The sequence below is a fragment of the Ursus maritimus genome, unplaced genomic scaffold, assembly GCF_017311325.1.
Source record: "Ursus maritimus isolate PB19 unplaced genomic scaffold, ASM1731132v1 scaffold_17, whole genome shotgun sequence".
NCBI classification, from domain to species: domain Eukaryota; kingdom Metazoa; phylum Chordata; class Mammalia; order Carnivora; family Ursidae; genus Ursus; species Ursus maritimus.
Window position 1 is genome coordinate 28,204,887 of NW_024424119.1, and position 23,252 is coordinate 28,228,138.

At 48.0% G+C, this 23,252-nt stretch overlaps 1 protein-coding gene across 3 annotated transcripts in view; it reads right to left on the minus strand.

Moving 5' to 3' along the window:
* Positions 1–23,252, minus strand: part of TBC1D2 (TBC1 domain family member 2) — a 51,583-nt gene that overhangs the window by 21,548 nt on the left and 6,783 nt on the right. For 2 of the 3 annotated variants that reach the window (XR_005835215.1, XM_040631651.1), the window contains exons 3-5: positions 18,890–19,037; positions 10,170–10,303; positions 6,852–7,048 (exon numbers count right to left, since the gene is read on the minus strand). Coding sequence is in view for 2 of the 3 variants with exons in the window: in XM_040631651.1 (XP_040487585.1) it covers positions 6,852–7,048; positions 10,170–10,303; positions 18,890–19,037 (479 nt within the window). In the remaining variant the exon portion in view is untranslated. Of the gene's footprint in view, positions 1–6,851; positions 7,049–10,169; positions 10,304–14,777; positions 15,624–18,889; positions 19,038–23,252 lie in introns of those variants that run through there. The other variant, XM_040631652.1, reaches the window with a different exon arrangement.

Below are 23,252 nucleotides of genomic sequence, written 5' to 3' on the forward strand. Positions count from 1 at the left end.
TGCAGCAAGGTGTAGCCTAGTGACTATTCTGTCCAAACGGGATATGAGAAATTATGTGGGTAGCTTCTGGGTCCTCCCCTGAAAACCGCCCACCCATGCTGCCCTTCCTCCTGGCGGGGAAACGGCAGGAACTGGAGCAGCCACCTTGGGCTCATGAGCAGAAGGTGAAGGATGAGGACGGCAGCTGCGCTACGTGCTCGGAACTGCTCGCTTAACCTCTGGGTTCTTCCATGAGAAGGGTGGAGAGAAGTAAACTTCCAGATTGTTTTAGGCCAGAGGACTCGGAGGCTTCTTTGTTACAGCAGCTGGGCCTGAACCCTGACTGATACATGTCTATTTCAGAGACGGGAAAACTGCAGCCCCGCAGACTAGAATGGAATTCAATCCCAAATCATCGCAAGCCTGTGCTCGGTCAGTCATGAAGGCAGCCCGTGGCACGCCGGCCTGGCTCTTCTCTCCAGCTCCTGTGGCAGACCTGACTGATTCATCTCCATATTCCTTCCCGCTAAGCCTAGTGGAGGCCTCAGAATCCTGAATATAGCGTCAAGTAGTTGCTACCGATGGAGCTGGGAGAGTGCCGGAGAGAAAACAAATGGGCCATCCTCAGGCTAAACTGCACACAGAGCCGCACGCAGCCCACCGTGCCCAGCCCCTCAGGCCACCAAGCAATGCCTGCAGGCCTAGTGCGAGAAAGCGGAGAGAGCTCAGAAGCAGCAGACCTCCATGTATTCCTTGGCAGGGGCACTGTACCCACACGGAAACTCCAGGTCTACTTGACTCTCCATGCCTTCAAGCCCCCAACCTCCCCAGGGCCTGTCCTGTCCCAAATCAGGGATGTGGATTCACTTGAGGCCAGGATCAGAATATCAGAAGCCAGGCAGCCCAGTGGCCAGTCCTTTGAACCTCAGACCTGGTAGGGAGGGGCTCTGGGTAATTGCTATGCTCCATGCCAGAGAACGCGGTTTCCCAGAAACACGTTACCTGTATCTACACTAAAGTATTCAATTAAATGAATCAGCTAGATAAGGTTTTTGCTAAGAATGATTCCATTTTTGGAAGAGAACTGCTCCAAATCATGACTTTATCTGAGAAATTAATTAATGGCAAGATCAAATAAGCATGCACCTTCTGAAACCTGGGGACCACGGACTGGCCCTCTTCTGCTTCTCTCCCTTCCCTCCAGCCATCCAAACTTTATTAAGCCCCCCTCAGTGCCAGGCCCTGAGCTGGGTGCGGGGGCCCAAAGGCGGACAGGTCAGACGGTCAGAATTCTCACCTTCAAAAACCACCACGGCTGGTGGGAGCAAAAGTGAACTACTGTAACGGAGTGATTTACCGTGAGAGGGAAGCAAGGGTGTTGGTGGGGATACAGAGCAGAGAGCAATGATTTCTACCTGGGATGGCGGTGGGGGAAAACCAGTTTATCCTACAGAAAGGCAGAACAGTTTAAGCTGATTTGTGAAGAATGAGGAGGGCCAGAGACGGTCATGCAGGAGGTCGGAGATGAGGGCTGGAAGGGCTTTCCCCATGTGCTGGCTCAACAGCTCCAGCAAAGGCCCAGAGGAATGAAAGAGCCTATGTGGGGCTTTGGGCATTCTTGGGTGTGGCCGGAAGGTGGGGTGAGGAGGAGGTTACAAACCCAACTGGAATGTTTGGAATGAACTAGCTCTCAGGCTCTGCTGAGAGAGATCACCATTCCTGTGGCTCCAGGATGACTGAGAAGCTGAGACCATTTTCTGGTCCGGCTGAGATTTGGAGATGACCCTGCTAAGAGCCCGGGCGAAATAACCAGCAGACACCACCGTTCCGACTCCCAGGCTCAGCAACAGGCGGGTATCTTTCCCCCAACTTTGGCAGAGTCAACTCTGAAGCCCATTTCATTATATCCAGCTGCCTCCCCCTTCCTACTTCCAGCCCAGGAGGCTCTCCTCCCACCCCAGAATCCCTACAGTAGAATGAGACAGGGAGAAAGGAAGCAGGGGAGGGACGGACTCAGGGCAGGAAGCGCGAGATGAGCAGTGCGAATGGACCTCGAATTCAGAAAACCTGGCGGCTGACAGGCCTGAGGAGACCACATGGTCAGTAGGTCGCCTTGCTGTCACAGGAGGACACTGAAGCCCAAAAAAGGAGAAGGAAGAGGACTAAAAGGAGCTGGTGGATCCCCACAGGTGGGAAAACACGCTGTCACAGAGGCCCCCAATTCCTAATCAAGGGTCCTCCACTTCTGTCTCCATGAGGTGTAGTTAACAGATTTTGCACTGAAACACTTCTTTCCATTTCTTTAAAAACAGAAATAACCCATGTTCCATAGAAGCATTATTCACAACACCCAAGAGATGGGAACAACCCACATGTCCCCTGACGATGAAAGGATAAACAGAATGTGGCATATGCACACGACGGAATATTATTCAGCCTAAAAAAGGAAGGAAATCCTGTTACATGCTACAACATGGATGAACCTGAGGACATGTCACAAAAAATGCACACGCACACCATACTGAAATATTAAAAACCAAAAGGGAAGCTGCTCGGGGCCTTACAATACACTATGGCGTGTCACCGAGCACCGCCATTGCTGGCAACAGTGCAGGGGCTATTCCTCGTCTGGACGCACCCCAGTGCCCTCGGCCCGCCCTCAAGGGGGGACATCCGGGTTTCCGATTTCCACAACTATAAGCAATGCTTTAGGACCCATTCTTAGAAACAGAAGAGCTGATCAAGTGGTACTTCTTATATTTCTTTACCAAATCATTGTTTGGCCCATTTCAGGCTTTGATAACTGGCCACAAGATGTCATTTTATTAAAAAAAATTTTTTTTATCAAAGTATAGTTGATTATTTAAAATTTTAAGAGCCAACAAATCATCTTTTAAAAATTAATCCTTTCCCTTATCAAAGAGTTGATACTTTCATCACTCACTAAAATCAAGGTGGACGGGCCTGACATTGCTGGGGAAAGAGCACTGGTCTCTCAGTCCAGCACTCCAGCCACTGACCCCTCGGAGGCTGGGCACTAGGAGGGTGCAGGTGAAGGAGCACTGGCTCTGGAGCCCCAGAGGCCTTGGTTGCCATTCCAGGCCCATGAGGGTGTTTCTAATGACGGTGTTTCAGAAAAGTGAACTTTGGCTTTGTCATATGTAAAATGGAGAGCATGCCCCCTACTCCTGGGACAGCCACTTCAAGAACAAGAGAGAAAGTATGGCAAGGGCTCCTCCCCAAGCGGAAACATCTAGGGCCCCTCTCGACCCTCCCTCTATGCACACTGAATTCTTTGTACTCTGTACTTTGGACAAGGGGAGTGTACACTGAGGTCTCTGGCTGGGGTTCTAGGGAAGTAAGAGGCTGCACTTTGCCCCCAACAAGTTTCCTCAACGAATTACCCTGAGCAAGCTAAGTTGGCCCCAGATAGGGAGTTCATCATTCCCAGCAGTCAACAGATGGCCAACATCACTACAAACACAGGCTTCCATCTGCCAGAGCAGACAGCCTTCAGGCTGGGTGCAATTCTGTCAACTCTGAGAGCCTGAGTCACCCAGCCAAGCAGCCATCTGGTGCTATCTCCAGGAGTCCAAATCTCTTGGGGGGCCAGCATGCTGCAAGGGCCTGGGACAGATAATGGCTCAGTGGGTACTGGAGTGGTCCTATGGTTTCATATGACACCAGACACGAGCGCATTCGTATTTTCTGAAGAGCACTTATGGTGCTCAGGTCTGATGCTGGGCCGTATAGGGAGACCACGGAGCAGGCAGTGAGGCTGGGATGAGTCCTGCACCTGGGGAAGGAGGCCAAGACCTCAGTCCTGGCTCTTCTAGCTGTGTGACCTCGGGGCAGTCACCCACTGTCTCTGAGCTCCTTGAACATGGCATGGTGAAAAGGGCAGAAGCTCTAGAAGCAGACAGACCAGAGTCTGAACCAGTCTTGGCCCATGGGAGACCCTGGGCATGCAGACTCTCTCAGAGCCTCAGTCTGCTCCTCAAGAAAAGGGGGCTGGTGACTGTTGTAAGGATTAGCGATGATGCATGGAGAGCCCGAGCACAGAGCTAGGGCCACACTTAACACCAGTTATGTATGCTCTTCTCTGCTCTTCCCCACCCGAGGGCAGGGACCCAATGTACCTCTGTGCCCTCCACAGCATCCAACAGAGTTGGAGATACAAATTCTTCAAGGATCACTAAAGCTATTGGCAACGACCACCCGGGTGGCTGAGCCAGGACAAGACCTCCCGCAGCCTCAGGCAGAAAGAGAGTACCTTCCACCGAAGAGACGCAGGAAGGCATTTTGTAGATGTGGCCCCAGGGGAGTCCAGGGGACTGGTTGCCCAGCTGAGGAACTGGACTTGGAGGGTCTCAGATGGACAGTTAGCACCCTCCAATCAGCATTTCTGCACATTTGGGACACCCCTGGGCACCCCAAGGCTTTGCAGGGCTCCTCTGTCCTACTTCTGGGCCAAGTGTCGATCTTCTCTCCCTCCTCTTTGGTTTTGGTATCTGGGCTGGAGGTAAAATGCCAGAGTCAGTAGGGCTGGGGCTCCCCCTGACTAATGTGGGATGAAGACTTGACCTCCGCCCATCACTGCAATGCCACCCATTTCTTGGGAGACCCTCATGGGCGCCCATCTGTCTTCCTAGAGGCCCTCAGAGGAATGTGCCACTCCTTGTTAGGCCGGAAGGAATCAACAAGGGCAGGGATGCCACAGTAACAGCCAAACCAATCAAAGCCTGCATCTGGCGGACAGCTGCTGCGTGCCAGGCACTGGGCTTTATGAATCCGGACGCAGGCCTCTCCAGTAAGCACCGCTGTACCTCCAGGTACAGAGGAGGAAGCTGAGGCTTTGAGAGGTTAAGGAACTTGCTCAGGGCCAGAACGGTGGACGGCAGCTTCCACTTCAAGGCCTGTGCTCTGAGACACCCACCAGACAAAAGCACATTTGCGAGATGGGCCAGAGAGCACGCATAGCACTCACGTCGTGAGTCACGAGTGAGACCGCAAGCCTTCCTCTCCTCCTGACTGTCGGTCCGAGGCCAGGCCAAGGTTTGCTGGAGAGTGAACTAGTAAGAAAGTCCAGGTTCCGTCAAGCTTGAACAACTTCCTCCTGCCATTCTCACCCTGACTGCAGGGGAGCTGGCAGCAGCCTGGGGGCCCTTACTGATTTCCAACAGCTTGCCTTCGTTTATTCAGAATGCCACGTCCTCCAGGGCGGCACAGCCATTGGGGGCAAACCTCAATGAATCTCAGTCTCCTGGGCCTCTCTCCTTCATTGGACCATTCCTGACACCCTGGAAGTACAGGCCAAGCCCCGGGAGGCTGCCCAGATTTCCTAGAAAGAAGGGGAAGGTGTGGTGAAAGGAGAGGCGGTGTTCACATCCAGATTGCTTTTCCTGGCCAGGCTGTGTCTGGGCCTTACGCCGTACCGGTCCAGGGTCCAGGCAGCCGCTCCAGCCCAGCTGGATGCCCTCTCAGCTCTCAGGAGCTCCGGCAGCTCCACCACAGCGCAGGAAGATGACTGAGGGAAAAGAAGCTGGGCTGCTAAGTGGCATCAGAGGGGACTTCACACGCTATGTTGCTATATGTGGCTGTCGGTGTGCTTACCGCCTGTCTCTGCCGTGACACGCAAGCCCCTGCAGGGCAGGGCCCGTGTCTCTTCCCACTGTTCCCAGCGCCCAGAATACTGCGTGCACACCACAGGCCCTCGATACAGACCAGCTGAATACACAACCGAAGTGAGAACATATGAACGAATGAGCTTCCTGCTTGGAGAACTCCAATCACTGGCTGCTTCATTAAATGTATCCCCCTGACCTGCCAGGAGGGAAGCCTCTGCTGCTTCCCCTAATATCTGCTTGAAGGGCAAGAAAGGCAGAGAAGGGGCAAAACTAGGTAGGGAGAGCATTTTTCTGGACTGTCTTCGCCAAAAACAGAGCAGCAGAAAGGAGAAGAAATGTACAGGGGGGAGACTATTCAGAAGTACATACAGTATACCCCCCACCCCCCCAGGAGGCAGAGCTGGGAAGTAAAGCAGGAAAAGAGTGAGGGCAGCCAAAGCTCAAACATGAAGACTTGGGCCTTCCCCTCAGAGGAAACGAAGCCTGGGTTCTCAGTGGGGCCCACCCCTGGGGGCATCACCGGGCACGACCCTTGGAATTTTCAGTAACAACTGTGCTAACTTTACTTTTATTGTGCCCAGGGTGGCAGTCCCCCTCCTGTCCCTGCCATGTGATTCTCAGTACTTCACAAAGTTGCCCCAGAAGGCAAACGATTTATTCCCCGGGTTGTAGGATTTGGGGATGATTGTAATATCTGTGTATGTGTGTCATCTGTGTTCTATGATGACCATGTAACTCTTTTTTTAACTGCTATAATTAACTTCTCTATTAAGCCAAAATCTTCCTCATCACTGTCCCTGTTGGGCCTGGCTGAACCCCAGAGCTACACAGACCTGCCTGCTTTCTCTGTCCTGTGACAGTCCTTTAGCGATCTGCACCGTTACCAGCTGCCAGTTCCTTCGGGGACCCCTCCCAGGACCCTGCATCCAGATCCCCCTCCTCCGAATGCTGCCTCTCTTCAGTGTGGGGTCAGGCCAGGCACAGTCTTCCAGAAGGAGTCCAAGAGCAATTACAAAGTAGGTTCCGGAGACCCTGCCCTGGAAGGCCTTCCGTCACCTAGGCTGAGTGTCCACATGTCCCTCAGTAACCAACAGCACAGCCTCTCCCACCACCAGCAGTTTGGCTGTGAAGGACTGAGACCGGCACATGCCCAGCCGGGCTACCGAAGCATGTCTAGCTGGTTCAGAGGCTCCAGGCCCAGAGGGGTGCGCTGGAGCCTGGGGCCACTCTGGGGCCAGAGCTCACCTTCTGAGACTTTAACTCCTTGGTGAGCATCAGGACCTGCTGCTCCAAGGCCAGAATCTTTTCCTGGGCAGGTCGGGTCCGTGTGAGTCCTTCAGCAAAGAGCGGAAAGGTGTTGTTCGGGCGCTTGGCTTTCTGAATGAGATTGGCAGTCAGAGAGGATTTGGCTGTAGGCTTTGGAGAATCCGCTGGATCTTTCCCTGCTCGGAAGGAGGAACACAGAGGTTATGATCAGTGGTCCTCAAAACTGAGCTTGCTGCAGAAGCGCCTGGAGGGCCCAGTAAAATGCAGACTGTGGGACCCTCCTCGCAGCGCTTCCCATCAATAGGTCTGCAGCACAGCGCGAGAATTTGCATTTCTAAAACTTTCCTAGGCGATGCTGCTGCAGCAGGTCTGGGATGGCACTTTGAGAAGCCCTGGGCTATATGAACATTATTTATACTGTCCCGGCTGGGTCCTTCAGCCCATCCTCTGAAGTGTGCCTGTTCCCCTGTCTCAGACCCCCGCCTGTATGGGCTATCTCATACCACAGTGTTGCTTGTGCCAGGGGCCACCTCAGGCACAAGCCCTGGCAGGATGTCTTGTTTCTTATTTCAGGATCCCACCTCTACCCTCCGGGCCATTTTCAAAGTACAGAGACCTGTCCATAGACAGGAATATGGAATATCTGTATTCTGCATTCTTGCCCCAGAGAGTAAGTCAGACTCTCGTTGGATTCTTATTACAAGCTAAGTTGGGGTACACATTCCCCACAGCTGACCGCCTCCAGGCTGCATAGTCCTATTTCCCCTAGAGCCAGGGACAGCAACCAGTGGCCCACAGGCCAAATCCACCCCACAACCTGCTTTTGTAAGTAAAGTTTTATTGGAACACGACCACACTCGTTTGTTTGTGCATTGTCTGTGCTGCTTTCACTCCACGAGGGCAGAGCTGAGTACTGGTAACAGAGACCATAAGTCCCACAATGCCTCCAACATTTAGTATCTGGCTCTTTATAGAAGACATTCGCCAACCATTGCTAAATTTTTTTTTTTTATTTTTTCTTCAAACAAATTCAACATCAGAGTCACTCAGCCACCCCTGATGCCTTGTGCTGCCCTGCCCCAAGCCTATACTTTAGGGATCTGCCATCAGCCTGCATCCAGGGACATTTTAATGGCCTGATTATATGGTCAAAAGACCTTGAGAATCTTGTCTACATGATGCATACACATCATGCCCGTTATGAGGTACCAGCAGAAGAAATGTCTCTCAGTCCTCTGTGCCAGAAAAGGCTTTGCATTTTCTAATAAAATATGTTTATTTTTACAGATCCTGGGAATGACCTAACACTCGCACTTCCCGCTTTGCCTTGGCTACTGAGAAACTCGAGCCGCACCTGCTGCCCACTCTTAGCTATTCTGTAGGATCTTATCTTGGTCTGATCTAAATTTCCTAACCCAAATTACTCATTTACTTTCCCCTGATATCCTTTTAGGACTAGGGTGTTAAAAATAAGGATGTGGTATGAGATCCCAGGTGAGGGGACAGGCAGGGCTTAGAGTATGAGTCGAGTAATTTAGCATGTCTTCTGGGGCAGAACAGAAGAATGGTTTTGTTCTCAACTTACAAGAAATCCGGTTGCGCTCAGCACAAACCCGACCGCAGAGCTCAAAGGACAGCACTGCTTCTTTCTCTTTCCTGCCGTGGGGTATAGAAGAGCAGAGCGGGGCGGGGCGGGGGTGGGGGCTGTAGCCCAGCTGCCCTCTGATAACACTACTCTCCAGTGACCCTGAGGGCAGGCAAGGTAGGGATCACTGCACCCATTTCACAGCTGGAGAAGACGAGGCCTAGGAGAGCGTTTTTCTGTCAGTGCTGTAGGATTTCATGGGGGTGCCACAGGGCTGACTGGGAGGGGAAGATGGTAGGAGGAGCCAAGGGTATCCCAGACTCCCATCCCCTGCTCAAGTCTGCTTCAATCTGCACTGTATATTAGATTTTATTTACGGGGGTCAAAGTGTCATGGCAATAAAAATGTAGAGTGAAAAATCACTGCTTTAGAAAATGAGGCCTTTCTAAAGCCTTGGCCTGAACCCTAACTCCTAGTTCCGCACCCCCTGTATGGCCATGAGCGAGTCATTCCACTTTTCCATCCTCCGTTCCCTGATTTAGTAAATGAGAACAACGGAAGCTACGCTCAAGGTTGCTGGAAGGGTCAAAGAGGTTAAAGCAGGCAAAGCACTTGGTACATGTAAAAGAAACTTGAAAAGATTTTGTTCGGTGACAGGAGCCAGGCCTAAAGGACCAGATATTGCAGATTCCATCTGTATCAACTATCCAGAACAGGCAAATCCACAGGGACAGAAAGCCGAACAGTGGTTGTCTAGAGCTGCAGGGATGCGGGGTTTCTTTTTGGAATAATAGGCATGTGCTAAAATCGATTATGGTAAATCATATACTTCGAATGGGTGAACTGCTTGGAATGTGAATTATATCTTAATAAAACTGTTACCAAAGGGAAAAAAGTGCTTAGGGTAGCCCTGGCACAAAGTAATTGCTATATATGAGTGCTGGTTCCATTATGACCGGTTCGATGGGGTACGGAGCCCCTTGTGCACCGTTCGCTGTCATCCGTGGGGCCTTGCTGGACATTGCCCCAAAGGGGTGCTTTTTCTGGAGCCACTTCTATACAGCCTAGGGGTCCCCCTGGCTAGAAGACCCCACTGCCTCAGCCAGTTTTCTTCCAACTGTTTCCAGATTACAGAATGTCCTAAGGGCACCCATACCAATTTCCAAAAACAAAAGCCCATCCTCCCACCGACGGTGCAGCCACTCACATTTTGTTAAGTAATAAAGTGTTACGGAATAACACTGGATGGACACCTAAAGGGCACTTGCTCTGCTTCTTCCAGCAGAGCTGAGTTTCATCACCCCAGGGAGGCATTTTTATATCCTTTCCTTATAAATTAAAAAAAAAGTAAGAAAGAAAAGGTGAGAGATATTTTCTTTTTATTACTTCAGGAGTCATTGCTAAGAGCATCAGTTTGGGAAGACGAGGAAGAATTACTGGAGACAGATGGTGTGATGGTTGAATACCGCTGGGAATGTGCTTCCTGCCCCTGAACTGTGCATTTACAACTGGTCAAAATGGTAAATCTCATGTGTATTTTACCACAATAATATTAATAAAAAAAGGAGTCATTGCTACTAAACCCACGGAAACCAGGAGCAGTGACCTGGAGAGTTTCATGTTCAACACAAAAAGCATAAATGCTGATTTTGGGGGAGGACACAGAGGGCACTCACTTGGTCTCTGAGGACAGCCCAAACCCGAGCGCTCACCTGGGGTGCCGGGGTCAGAAGGTAAGGGGCGCTCCGCCCTCTGAGGTCCCACACTCAGTGGAGGATCTTCCCCTGGAGGTCCGTGGCCTGTTCCTTGGGCCTGCCTGTTGCTCCGAATATTGTACACTGTGTTTCTGAAAGGAAAACAGGAGCACGAGGTTGCCATCCTGCCCCTTCGCTCTCCCTGCTGCCACCGCTGGAGCTCAGGCCACCTCCTCACCCCCAGTCATGCCCCGAGCAGTCTGCCGGACTCCAGGCGCCCTGCGAGACGCAGCCCACCCAAGCCACTCCCCACCCCCTCACCCTCTCCTTTCCATTTTCTCCTCATACTCACCGCCTTCCATACACGATATTGCTAACAAACAATACGGGCCTGAGTCCCCTGCCCCCAGCCACACTGCCAGAGTGTAAGTTGCTTTTTTTTCTTTTTTAAGATTTTATTTATTTATTTGACAGAAAGAGAGACAGAGAGAGTGCGCACGCACAAGCAGATGGAGCAGCAGGAAGAAGGAAAGGAAGAAGCAGGGAGCCCGATGTGGGGCTCAATCCCAGGACCCTGGGATCCTGACCTGAGCCGAAGGCAGAGGCTTAACTGAGCCACCCAGGCGCCCCCTGGAGTGTAAGTTCTATTGAGTGCAGGGATGTTTGCCTATTTCGTTCACTAAAGTACTCTGAATGCCTAGCACGGCACCTGCAACCCAGAGGGCACTGACAGTGTGTGTGCTGAACAAAGGCTGGGTGGACTTGCCAACCTAACTTGCCTGAAACCTTCATCTGGCTTTATAGCTACTTGGCTCAAAAATCATCAGTGGCTCCCTACTTCTGCTGTGGAAAGCTCCAAACCCTTCCTGGGTCCTTCTCCCCTTGCTTTCTTTGCCCACTCAGATCTGTGCTCCTTTAGCCCTTCACTAATCATTCATTGCCTCCAAGGAGCTTCCTACATTGTGTCGTTGGGCTCCCCTTTGACCAAGTACTTGTCTCGGCTGAATAATGGCGTCATTTCTTCAAGAGCTGGGCACTAACCTGCCTGCATGCCTATTGGCACCTGGCACTGGCTGCACACGCCTGGAGTGCAGGCTCAATGCATGCTGGGTTTGCAGGAAGGAGGCAGGTAGCACCAAAGGCTGACTGAGGACCACAGACCACAGAGAAATTCATTATGAGTCAGATGAAAGGACAGTTTGAGTTTATTTTCCCTTTGCAAAGAGATAAAAGTAGACATATTCCAAAATTAATGATGAGGAAGAGAGAATGATTAAAGTTCATTAGGTCAGGGTTTTTCAAGCTGCAGGTTGTGAACCATTGGTAGATTGTAAAATCAGTTAGTATCATGATCATAACTTATTTTATTATTTTAAAGATTTATTTATGTATTTTAGAGAGAGAGTGAGCGAGCACACACGTGTGGGAGGGGCAGCGGGAGAGAGAATCCCAAGCAGACTCCGCACTGAGCACAGAGCCCGATACAGGGCTCAATCTTACAACCCTGAGATCACGACTGGAGCTGAAACCAAGAGTCAGACGCTTAACCGACTGTGCCACCCAGGCGCCCTGTGACCAGATTTAAAATATGGAATGGATGCACCAAAACCCACAAGATACCTATGAATAAACCTAAACAAAGAAGTAAAGGATCTGTACTCTAATCTATACTCAAAAAACTACAGAACACTTATGAAAGAAATTGAGGAAGACACAGAGATGGAAAAACATTTCATGCTCAGATTAGAAAATAAATATTGTTAAAATGTCTATGCCACCCTGAGCAATCTACACATTCAATGCAATCCCTATCAAAATACCACTGACATTTTTCATAGAACTGGAACAAATAATCCTAAAATTTGTATGGAACCGGAAGAGACCCCGAATAACCAAAGTAATGTTGAAAAAGAAAATCAAAGCTGGTGGCATCAGAATGCCGGACTTCAAGCTCTATGACAAAGACGTAATCATCAAGACAGTATGGTACTGGCACAAAAACAGACACATAGATCAATGGAACAGAAGAGACAACCCAGAAATGGACCCTCAACAATATGGTCAACTAATCTTTGACAAAGCAAGAAAGAATATCCAATGGAAAAAGGACAGTCTCTTCAATAAATGGTGCTGGGAAAATTGGACAGCCACATGTAGAAGAATGAAACTGGACCATTTCCTTATGCCACACACAAAGATAAACTCAAAATGGATGAAAGACCTAAATGTGAGACAGGAATCCATCAAAATCCTAGAGGGGAACACAGGCAGCAACCTCTTCAACTTGGCTGCAGCAACTTCTTGCTAGACACGTCTCCAAAGGCAAGGAAAACAAAAGCAAAATTGAACTACTGGGACTTCATCAAGATAAAAAACTTTTGCACAGCAACGGAAACAGTCAACAAAACTAAAAGGCAACCGACAGAATGGGAGAAGATATTTGCAAATGTCTTATCAGATAAAGGGCTAGTATCCAAGATCTCTACCGAATTTACTCAACATCCAAAAAACAAATAATCCAGTCAAGAAATGGGCAGAAGACATGAACAGACACTTCTCCAAAGAAGACATCCAAATGGCCAACAGACACATGAAAAACTGCTCAACATCATTTGGCATCAGGGAAATACAAATCAAAACCACAATGAGATACCATGTCACCCCAGTCAGAATGGCTAAAATTAACAAGACAGGAAACAACAAATGTTGGCTAGGATGTGGAGAAAGAGGAACCATCTTACACTGTTGGTGGGAATGCAAGCTGATGCAGCCACTCTGGAAAGCAGTATGGAGTTTCCTCAAAGAGTTAAAAATAGAGCTACCCTATGACCCAACAATTGTGCTGCTAGGTATTTACCCCAAAGTTACAAATATATTGATCTGAAGGGGTACCTGCACTCCAATGTTTATAGAAGCAACGTCCACAATAGCCAAACTGTGGAAAGAACCGAGATGTCCTTCAACAGATGAATGGATAGAGAAGATGTGGTATATATGTACAATGGAATATTACTCAAGCATCAGAAAGGATGAATACTTACCATTTACATCAATGTGGATAGAACTGGAGGGGATTATGCTGAGCAATATACGTCACAGGAAAAGACAATTATCATATGGTTTCACACATATGTGGAATTTAAGAAACAGGGCAGAAGATCTTAGGGGAAGGGAGGGAAAACTGAATGGGAAGTCATTAGAGACAGAGAAAAACCATGAGAAACTCTTAACTATGGGAAACAAACTGAGGGTTGCTGGAGGAGAGGTGGGGAGAACGATAGGGTAACGGGGTGATGGGCATTAAGGAGGGCACGTGATGTGATGAGCACTGGGTGTTACATGCAACTGATGAATTATTGAATACTACATCTGAAACTAATGATGTACTGTATCATTGGCTAATTGAATTTAAATAAAAAAATAAATAAAATAAATTATGGAACGGAAAATATCAGAATGCACCCCATTCAGAATGGGGTTAATATTTTGTAAATTACATATACGTGTACTGAGCTATAACATAAAATGTATTTCTTACTGTGATGGTGGTCAACAGTTTGAAAAACAATGCAGAGGTCATTTACTTAAAAGACAGCAATAGTGTGGTCAAAAGAGAAGGGGAGGGGCGCCTGGCTGGCTCAGTCGGTTAAGCATCTGCCTCCGGCTCGAGTCATGATCCCAGGGTCCTGGGATCGAGCCCTGCATTGGGCTCCCTGTTCAGCGGGGAGTCTGCTTCTCCCTCTGCCCCTCCACCCTGCTCATGCGTGCATGTGTGCTCCCTCTCTCAAAAATAAATAAAATCTTAAGAAAAAAAGATAATAGTGGCCTTCTAGAATGAATGGGGAAGTATTCCCTACACTTCTTTTTTAGGAAGAAGATTCTGTGAAGAATTGGTACTAATTCTTTAAGTGTCTGGTAGAATTCACCAGGGAAGTTAGCTGGTCCTAGGTTTTTTGTTTGTTTTGTTTTTTTGTGTGTGGGGGGGTAGTTTTTATTTTATTATTAATTCAATCACTTTAGATCTATTCCAATTTTCTCTTTCTTCTTGCATCAGTTTTGGTAATTTGTGTCTTTCTAGGAATTTGTCCATGTCCTCTACGTTATCTAATCTGTCGGCACAAAATCGTTCATAGTACTCCTTTATAAATCTTTTGTATTTCTGTAAGGCTGGTAGTAATGTTCCGACTTTTGATACTGACTTCAGTTATGTGAATCTCATGTCTTTTCCTGGTCTGACTACAGGGTTGTCAATTTTGTTTATCTTTTGAAAGAACCATCACTTGATGTAAAATTCGTTTTTAAGACAAAATCCAGTTTTTTTGGCATAGTTGGGTCCAGAAGAAATAAGATTGTACTTTAAAGAAGAGTATAGCTGACTGATGGAGGGAAAAATGAATCTGTTAAATTAGGAACAGAGAAGAAATGAGAACTCAGCATTCCCGACACTTGACTTTGAAATTTGGTCTCTAGCTCCGTTTGCTCTTATTATTAAGATCCGACTGTGTGGAGCCACAGACTTCTTGGGCTAGTCACTTCCCCTTCCCAGTTCTTACTTTCTCCATCCACAAATAAAAGGGTAGTGGTCATATTAAAAAGAAAATGGTGGTCACGAAGAGCACTACTTACTGAGTACCACTTTGTGCTGGGTCCTGTGCCGAGCCCCGTGACATGGATCTCACAAATCACAGCCGCACAGTCGGAGAGGACTCAGGAACACATTCTTACACTAGAGGCGCTGGCTGGGTGGGGTTGCTGCCTCTGCTTCCTCTTGCCCAGGAAGTGCAGCCTCCCTAACGCCAGGGGCTCACAAGCAGCTATCCCTAGGGGAGGGGAGGGTATAGAAACCCTAACTCCAGGGCAGCAAAGGGCCTCCGAAGCTCTAGCACACATCTCCTCTGGGGACGGCGTGCTCACTCACTACTGACACAACCCAGCTGGCCACTAGCAGCCCAACTACTGCACTGGAAGAGGTATCTCCATTTCATAAATGTATTGACCTTGTGAGGAGCAGTTCATACGTCATTTTCTGGGTAGGATTAGCTCTAAGTCTGAAAGGCCTGGTCAGTGTCGGGGAGTGGTCATAATGACTTGCTCTGGAAAGATAACCCTGGGCAAGCCATTTATCCTCCCTGAGCCTGGGTTTCCCGATCTGCAATGGATAATGCGGAACATGACGACAACAGACAGCGACTGGGCCCTTCCATGGGTCAGGCACTAAGCTGACACTAGTCATCGACTCATTCAATCCACACAAGAGCCCAGTGAAGTGAGTACTAGAATCACCCGCATCGTACAGACAGAAGAATGGAGATTCAGAAAGGATAAGTAGCCAAAGCCACAGCGCTAGTAAGCAGGGGGACTGATCATCAGACCCGGACATCTGACTCCATGCCTTAAGAATGTAACTGTTATGACACCACCTCATAGGTTTGTCCAGACAACTCAGTGACGGTGCAAGGAACCTAGCACCGTGCTCTAGAAGCACTCCTACTCCCTTCTCTGCCGTATGACCCAGGCGCATGGAAGAGGCCATAGCAAACTCTAAGACTACCCAGGGCCCAGGGTGCAGGAGACAAGAGCAACCGCGATTTTACCGGGGCTCTCAGCAGCCCAGGGCAGTAGCCCACTTCTTGTACTTTTTCCTCACATTTTCTGTGGGTTATTGCAAATGTCGGGAGGGAGGTAACCAACTGATTCTCTGAAACTTCCTTCCTTTTTATCTCTGCATGTTCTCTCTTCCACTTCTCTTTGTGGCCTTCACCAGGCACAAACCTGGCCTAAGCTTGGTGAGACCACACTGGACATACCCTGGCTGGACAGCTGGATGGCTGGATTTCCCAGCTTCTTCTCCCCTACAGCAGGCTCCCAATGCACCCAGTTCCCTTCAGCTCCCCCTGAGGGAAGATCCCCTGCAGGGCACCCTCCGTGTCCACCCACCCTGGGGGGCTCACCCATGCCCAACATCCCCCGAGTCTCTCTCTCCACCTCAGATTACTCTCCTGAGTTCCACGCCCCTCCATCCAGATGCCTCATGGGGGCAGTTCTACCTCCAGCCAGCAGGCCCTAGAGGACACTCATCATTTTTTCCCTAAAATCTGGTTCTCTCCTGGAAACAGCATCACCACCCTCCTAGCTACCTGAGGGAATTCAAACACTGAGGCCGACAGGAAAATGCTGTGTCTGAGTCACACAGAGCCAGAGGTCTCTAATCCAAGTCCAGGGAACAATCTAAGCTGCGTCCTAAGAGGTCCCAGTCTATCTGAAGTCCACACAAAAAATAAGCACCCCAACAAGATCAGTATTGGGTACAGTTTGAATTCCCAAGAGCTTCCTTTCCTTCAATTAGATTAACGATAGTAACAGCAGACGGTATTTATAAAGTGCTTACCACGGCCAAGCAGGGCTCTAAAGCACTTTGCACGCATTAACCATTTAACTCCCACACTAATAGCATAGGGCAGGCACTATTGCATTTACTTCTCTAACAATTTAAGTGAAGCACAGAAAAATCAAACAAGATGCCACGGGCAGCACAGACTATGACTGGCGAATACAAGTCCAGGCAGTCTGCCTCCAAAGCTCAGGCCATAATGCTATCTTCTTATGATCTATTTAAAACAAATCCTACTAGTGGGAAATTGTATAATGAATAACAAATGAAAAAGTAGCTGAGATATGATCAACGTACAGTAAGTTACACACGTTAAAAGTGAATTTTAAAAAAGAAAAAACTAGAGGCATCACAATTCTAGGTTTCAAGTTATATTATAAGGTGGTAGTAATTAAGACAGTATGATACTGGCAAAAAAACAGACACATAGATCAAAGGAACAGAATAGAAAACCCAGAAATAAATCCACAATTATATGGTCAATTAATCTTCAACAAAAGAGGAATGAATATGTAATGGGAAAAAGACAGTCTCTTCAACAGTGTTGGGAAAACTGGACAGCTTCATGCCAAAGAGTGAAACCGGATCACTGGATTAAAGATCTAAATGTGAGACCTTACACCATAAAAATCCTTGAAGAGAGCACAGCAGTGATTTCTCTTACATTGGCTGTAGCCACATTTCTCTAGATATGCCTCCTGAGGCAAGGGAAACAAAAGCAAAAATAAACTATAGGGACTACATCAAGATGAAAAGCTTTTGCACTGTAAAGGAAACAATCAACAAAATTAAAAGGCAACCTACTGAACAGGAGAAGATATTTGCAAATGACATATCCAACAATGGATTAGTACCCAAAATATATAAAGAACTGATACCACTCAACACCCCAAAACCAAATAATCCTATTAAAAACGGCAGAAGACACAAACAGACATTTCTTCAAAGACATCCAGATGGCCAACAGACACGTGAAAAGATGCTCAACATCATTCATCATCAGGGAAACACAAATTGAAACTACAATGAGATATCACCTCACACCTGTCAGAATGGCTAAAATTAACAACACAGGAAACAACAAGTGTCAGTGAGGATGTGGAGAAAATGGAACTCTCTTGCACTGTTGGGGGGAACGTGATCTGGTATAGTCACTCTGGAAAACAGTAATGAGGTTCCCCCCAAAATTAAAAATAGAACTACCTTACAATCTAGTAATTGCACTGCTGGCTATTTACCCAAAAAATATAAAAACTCTAATTCAAAGGGATACATGCACCCCTATGTTTATTGCAGCATTATTTACAGTAGCCAAATTATCGAAGCAGCCCCAGTGTCCACTGACAGATGAACTGATTAAGAAGATGTGGTGTATACACACAGAGGACTATCAGCCATAAAAAGAACGACATCTTGCCATTTGCAACAACATGGATGGAGCTGGAGAGTATAATGCTAAGTGAAATAAGTCATCAGAGAAAGACAAATACTGTATGATCTCACTCATATGTGGAATTTAAGGAACAAAACAAATGAGCAAAGGAAAAAAAAAAAGAGAGAGAGGAGAGACAAACCAAGAAAACAGACTCTTAACTATAGAGAACAAACTGATGGTTGCCAGAGGGGAGCTGGGTGAAATAGGTGATGGAGATTAAAGAGCACACCTATCATGACAAAAAATAAAATAAAATAAAACTTTTGTAAAAAAAATTTTTTTTAAGTGGATTGCATATAGTCACTCTGGAAAAAAAAAACAGTGAATGATGCATTTCCCATATGGAGACACTTGTGATGCCATTATCACGTTACATTCAGTATGATCTCAGTTACGCATATAAATATATAGAAAATGAAGAGGAAAGAGATCTACCAAATGCTAAGAATAGTGTCTGGGTGACAGGATCATGGGTAATTGAAAATCTATGCCTTTTGAGATGTTTCTAATTTCCTACAAAGAATATGCACTACTTTGGGGTGCTCGGGTGGCTCAGTCGTTTAGGCATCTGCCCTTGGCTCAGGTCATGATCCTGGAATCCCAGGATCGAGTCCCACATTGGGCTCCCTGCTCAGTGGGGAGTCTGCTTCTCCCTCTGCCCTTCACCCCACGCTCGCTCGCTCTCTCTCAAATAAGTAAAATCTTAAAAAAAAAAAAAAAAGAATATGCACTGCTTTAAAAAATCAGAAAAACAAACATAATATTTTGAAGTAATGATGTGATGAATTAAAAACGAAGCCCCTAACCCTCTTCCCAGGCCCACCTCCCTGCAGGGATCACACCAGATCATCGTAAGCTCCAAAGAAGGGGCTGTGTGCAGCTTGGCCGGCCCCTCAGTCCCACCGCACTTACTGTATTTCAGTTCCAAGATGCTTGAGGGAAATGTTCTGCAGGGCCAAGGGCTTGGCGGGCACCGGCTGCAAGGCAGCCGCCACGCCCACAAGCCCGGGGGGCGTTCGCACAGGGGATAGGAAGTCCTCCAGCTCTTCTTCCTCTTGCTCTGGGGAACGAAGAAAAGGGCAGTCATCCACTCGGGTCACTGCACTTGGACACACCAGACAGAGGTGCTACGGGCTCAGATCCCAGGTGGGAGTGGGCTGCCCAAGCAAGCCTTCCTTGTAGGTTAAGAACAGCCAAAGAAGCAGGCTTTTCACCAAATGTTGTCCCGGGAAAATGATGCATCTTGCTGAGCAAGCCTTCCTGAACACCCCGTTAAAACACGCAGAACTGCAGATACTTGTACCTCTGAGAATCCACTAAAAACGTTATCTGATATGGAGATAAAGCTTTAGGAGCCAAGAGGTTCAGCCCAGCCCTGTCTGGCTTCAAACTGGAAATAACTCCCTCAAACTGGAAGTAAAGATCTGCGGAGAGGTTAAATAAATCAGGATGCCCTCAGAAAACAGAATATTACTCAGCTGTTTAAAACAACGCTAACGAAGAATGCTTAAGAACACAAGAAATAGGCATGGGATATATATTTTAAAAAGCTAGTAAAAAAAATACTGGGGTTATAGCAAGATCTCGATTGTATAGAAAAAGTCTCACAGAATACACACTGTGTATGAACAGAGGTCAGAAGTGCACGGTGGGGTCAGAAGCAGGATGTCCTCACTATCACTCGTATTTTTTCCCAAACTGCCTATAGTAAACATGGGTTATTTTTTATAAACAGAAAAAGAATACATATTCAGCCAACGTAGAAGTTTGTAAGGAGATTTTTTAGCACGGAGGTTTTAGGGTCACAATGCAGAGTACCAAAAAGCCAAGCAGGCCGTTGGTACTACTGTAGGATCTGAACCACGTTTAAGTAACAAGGCAGGCACGGGGCTCATAATGCAATGCGGACGCTGGCTGTTTCCACGTGATGGACTATGGGTACTTTTTCTCCTGCTCTTCTACATTTTATAAATCTTTTGCTTAAATAATGATTCTTATACGGCGAGTGCTTCAAAACATTTAATGTTAAGGAATGGTTCAAGGCTAAGGAAACATTATTTGAGGTATAAGAGAGAGGAGGTGAAATACTTAAAGCTGATTTTGAGTGTTAGAAAAAGCAGAACAGATTTAAGGCCGCTTTTCCAGTGGTAGGATCTGGATCGGGCGGCCCTGGAGACAGGCCGGGCGGCTGACACCTTCCATTTGAGCCCTCTTAATGAGAGGGTGGAAAAACGTAGGCCGGAGGGAATTTTGTTTTTGCACTCCATCGAGAACAGGGTGTGGGTGCAAAAACATTAAATACAATGGTAGGGGCCAGGGGAACTGTTCAGTCTACTCACAAACACACTTTGCAATCAATATAGTTCATGCCTAACAGGCTCTTTCACATCCGGCAGACTGGCCAGTACTTCGCAATGCCAAGTCATTCTCTTGAGCTCCTCTCTTCAGTTCACCCTCTCACCAAACACTTCTGGCATCTGCCCTGACGTATCTGGGTGGAGCTGGAGAAAGTTCGATAATCAAAGGCATAGGAAGCTTCCGGCTTAAGGAGCAGGGAGAAGTGTATGCTTCAGGAAGACCAAGTGAGTGGAAGCTGGAGGGCAGGCCAGGCAAAGCGTGAGGGAGTTCTGGGAGATGGAGACAGACTGCTTCACCTCAAGTCAGGGAAGACTGCCTGGAGGAAGGGCACCAGAGCAGGGCCTAGAGGGCTGGAAAGGATTTTGACCTCCCGAAGGAGTGAGGGAAGATCTTTCTGGGTGTGTAAGTAAGTAAGTACAGGCAGCAGCAAGGGGTTCCAGACCCAGAGCTGAGGATGCTGGGAGGGACCAGAGAAGAAAGGGCTAGGAAGGACAAATGCGCAGGGGAGTGCTAAGAGGGGATCTCGTCTGGCTGGACCCACAGGCCTCCTGGGGGATTCAACAGAAGCCGCAAGGAACCTGGCTACAGCTGTGGACTTGGAGGACCCGAAGCCAAGTCATGTTTCTGTTGGAAGGGTGCTGTGACCAGGCTGGAAATCACATTTACTTTTCCGGCCTCAGATTCTACATTTGTAAAACAGGAAGGATACTCCCCACCCTGTCTCCTGCAGAGATATATATGAATTATTTGGAAAACCATAAAGCCCCATTCTGTGGACTTGCATCTTTCAAAAGTAGTCTTTGATCCAGACTTTGAGCTGATTCCTAATAATGAAGGTCTTCCGGTTTAGCAATACTTTAACCACCTTTGTTCTCCCTTATTCAGAACAAAGCATGTACGATTTGTCTAAGATTTTAATGTCTTGGCAAGAACTTCCCTAACTGCCAGCATCTGTTTTAACTTCCATCTGTGGCCCTGAATCTCCTCTGAGGTCACACCAGCTAATCCTTGGCGGTAAATGTCACCGCTGGTTGGATTCACCATGGAGGAAACAGTGGCTGAGAAGGTTTTTTGTGGCCAGGGTCACACAGCTGGCAGCAGAGCCATGCACTCAAACACAGTTCCCTGCTTCTCCACTAACACTATGTGGCTTGTCAGAGCAGCCTTTGTGACAGGCAGACAGTTCCCAGAAGGGACAGGCTGCCCAGGCGGCATAAGCGCCCAGCGCAAGGAGGTGTTCAAGGGATGACTACGGTGGGGGTGCCACAGTGAAGGTCAGCGTCTCCTGTGGGAAACAGAATTGATGGCCCAAGGCTCTGGTCTGGGGGCCTCTGGGCCCCTCTCCAACCTGGAGAAATACCCTCAGTGAGAAGACCACACAAGGAATTTTTGGGAGCGTTTGTCATTCTCCCTTTGCCTGAGCTGCAGGTGCTGCTCTATCACCCTTAGCAAGGCATTGCCCAGTGAAAAGGGCCTGGGCCAGCAGGTCACTTCCCTGCAGGGCCCCAGACATCCCAGTTGCTTCCTCAGCACGAGGAGAGATTTGTGAGCTTGCAGACTAGGGTTCAAATGTCAGTGCTGACATTTTCTTGCTCTGTGACCTTGAACAGGTCCCTTGGCCTCTGTGGGCCTCAGTTTCCTCTTCCGTAAGATGGCAACACTACCTTATAACATTGATGTGAGGATTAGATAATGTGATGCGCGTGAAGTGTTAGAACAGTGTAAGTAGTATGCGTATTTTTATAATATATACTCACGAGAGTGCTAGTTAGTGTAAATTGGGTCCTACTTTGGCAACATGTAAATTATAAATTGGCATTTAGATAAAGCATAAACTAAAGGTGAAAACGCTTAAAAGCTGTGGAGAACATGCCTTGCAGATTGCTCAACGGCAGTGATAGGACACTTCTTACAAGATGAACTGTCTGTGACTCAAAGTCAGATGTGAGTCAGTTGGTTTTCACTGCTCTGGGAGCAGGCTCTGCTTCCTCCCAGGAAGGGTGGAGACTGGAGGTGGGGCAACCTGCTCCAGACAGCTAATCTAGGGCCTCCCAGCTTGCTCACAAATCCAGAAATGTCTTTCTGGGTGGGCTGGGGAAGGTTTTGCAGGGACCTGGTCAGGGAGGGTGAAGGCTTGCCGTGGGAGGAGAAAGGCTTCAGGAGAAGCCCACAGCCCAGCTTCCTGCATCCCCCACCAGTGTCCTCCTTGAACAGTGTCCTCCCCCATGTCCCCAGCAGGGGCTGGCCCAGAAGAGGCCCACTAAGTATGCTAAACCAAAGCCACAGAATTCAAGAGCTTGGAAAGGGTTCAGCACAGAAGAACCTGTGGGATCCCAAAGCCATTTCAGTTCCAATTTCAGTTCCAGGCATGCAAGAATTCTGTTGTCAGGAGAGTTTTTCGTGGCTTCGAATCTGAGGCTGATCTCCAGCAATTGTGCTGACTCGGGCTGCAGTTCTGCACTCAGCCAGGGTTGTTTGGCTCTCTGGCAGATGGGAAGTGAAGGGTGGAATGAAAGTACAGAAGCACAAACAAACCGTACCCCAAAGAAAGCCCTTACAAGCATGAAACACCCGGAAGCTCCTTGGAGGAAATGACTGATAATTATCATTAATAATAAAAAACAGCTGTTATTTTAAGAATAGTATGGTACGTGTACACATATAACAGCAACCTTATTAGACCGCTAGTATGCATTGAGCAATTACTATGTGCCTGGCATTAGGCTAAGGGCTTTACGTTCCCCTCCTCATTGAATAAAATCCGATGCATTCGCTCACACATATCCAGCGTGCCAGGCAGGGCACCCAGGACCGGGGACATAAGTGACAAAGACATGGCCCCCACCCCTGAGGGCAGAGACTGACAAGGATGCTATAATGAGAACACGACATGACAGGCCTTGTTAGAACCATGTGA